The 837-nt window shown below is 30.6% G+C and overlaps 1 protein-coding gene across 6 annotated transcripts in view; it reads left to right on the top strand.

The window, feature by feature from the left end:
- Nucleotides 1-837, top strand: part of LOC106458563 (tetraspanin-11-like) — a 75,488-nt gene that overhangs the window by 56,020 nt on the left and 18,631 nt on the right. For all 6 annotated transcript variants that reach the window (XM_022384811.1, XM_022384813.1, XM_022384810.1 and 3 more), the window contains exon 8: nt 334-417. In XM_022384811.1, coding sequence (XP_022240519.1) covers nt 334-417 — 84 coding nt within the window. The remainder of the gene's footprint in view (nt 1-333; nt 418-837) is intronic.

The following is an 837-nucleotide window of genomic DNA, read 5'->3' as shown; positions in this document are numbered from 1 at the left end:
CACACACACACACACACACACACACACACACACACACACACACACACACACACACACACACACACACATACATACATACATACACACATACATACAGAGTACTGTTCTTGATTGCCTATTGACAATTAATGTAATTGATATATATATATATATATATTAGTAATATTTGGAAGAGCTAAAAATTAAAGTGAATGCATCATGATGATTTGTGCCCCGGTGTTGGATGTTTGTATTGTGTGTGTGTATTAACATAGTATTAAGTAAGATAAACGTGATGACAGTTACTTTCGTAAACTGTTTTTTAAGTTAGATATTATCTTCTTTCATATGTAGGAATGCTACGAGAAACTAAAGGATTTTGTAAAAGATCACGCTATCGTCGTGGGTGGTATAGGAATAGGAATCGCATGTGTTATGGTAAGTTAGACCTTTACGTAATGTTTTGATCCACATGCTACCCATTGTTAAAATCGGTATTTTGAAACTTTTACGCATGATCACTTTTATCCCATATAATTTGTTGTTTATACTAATGTGTTTACTAATAATTGGAAAGTTTCCTGGTAGACGTGCTTTGACACGTTTTCAAACATTGAAAAACCAAATTGTAAACATGAACATTAACTGTTACATTTTATCTTCATTTATGTTATAAACAACAAATTTAAATGTTTTTTTTTTACACATAATTCCTCAATGTTCACTTCCTTTATCTTCTCTGCTAACTATATATTAAAAAAAAAAAACTGAAACCAGTAACTAGCGTAATTATAGTATTTTGGCACTTGTGTATAAAGTTAAAATCATAAATAATATTCAACGTTAAACTGGTACACA

The sequence above is a fragment of the Limulus polyphemus genome, unplaced genomic scaffold (assembly GCF_000517525.1).
Source record: "Limulus polyphemus unplaced genomic scaffold, Limulus_polyphemus-2.1.2 Scaffold485, whole genome shotgun sequence".
In the NCBI taxonomy this organism is placed as follows: domain Eukaryota; kingdom Metazoa; phylum Arthropoda; class Merostomata; order Xiphosura; family Limulidae; genus Limulus; species Limulus polyphemus.
This window is presented reverse-complemented; position numbering and strand designations above follow the sequence as displayed.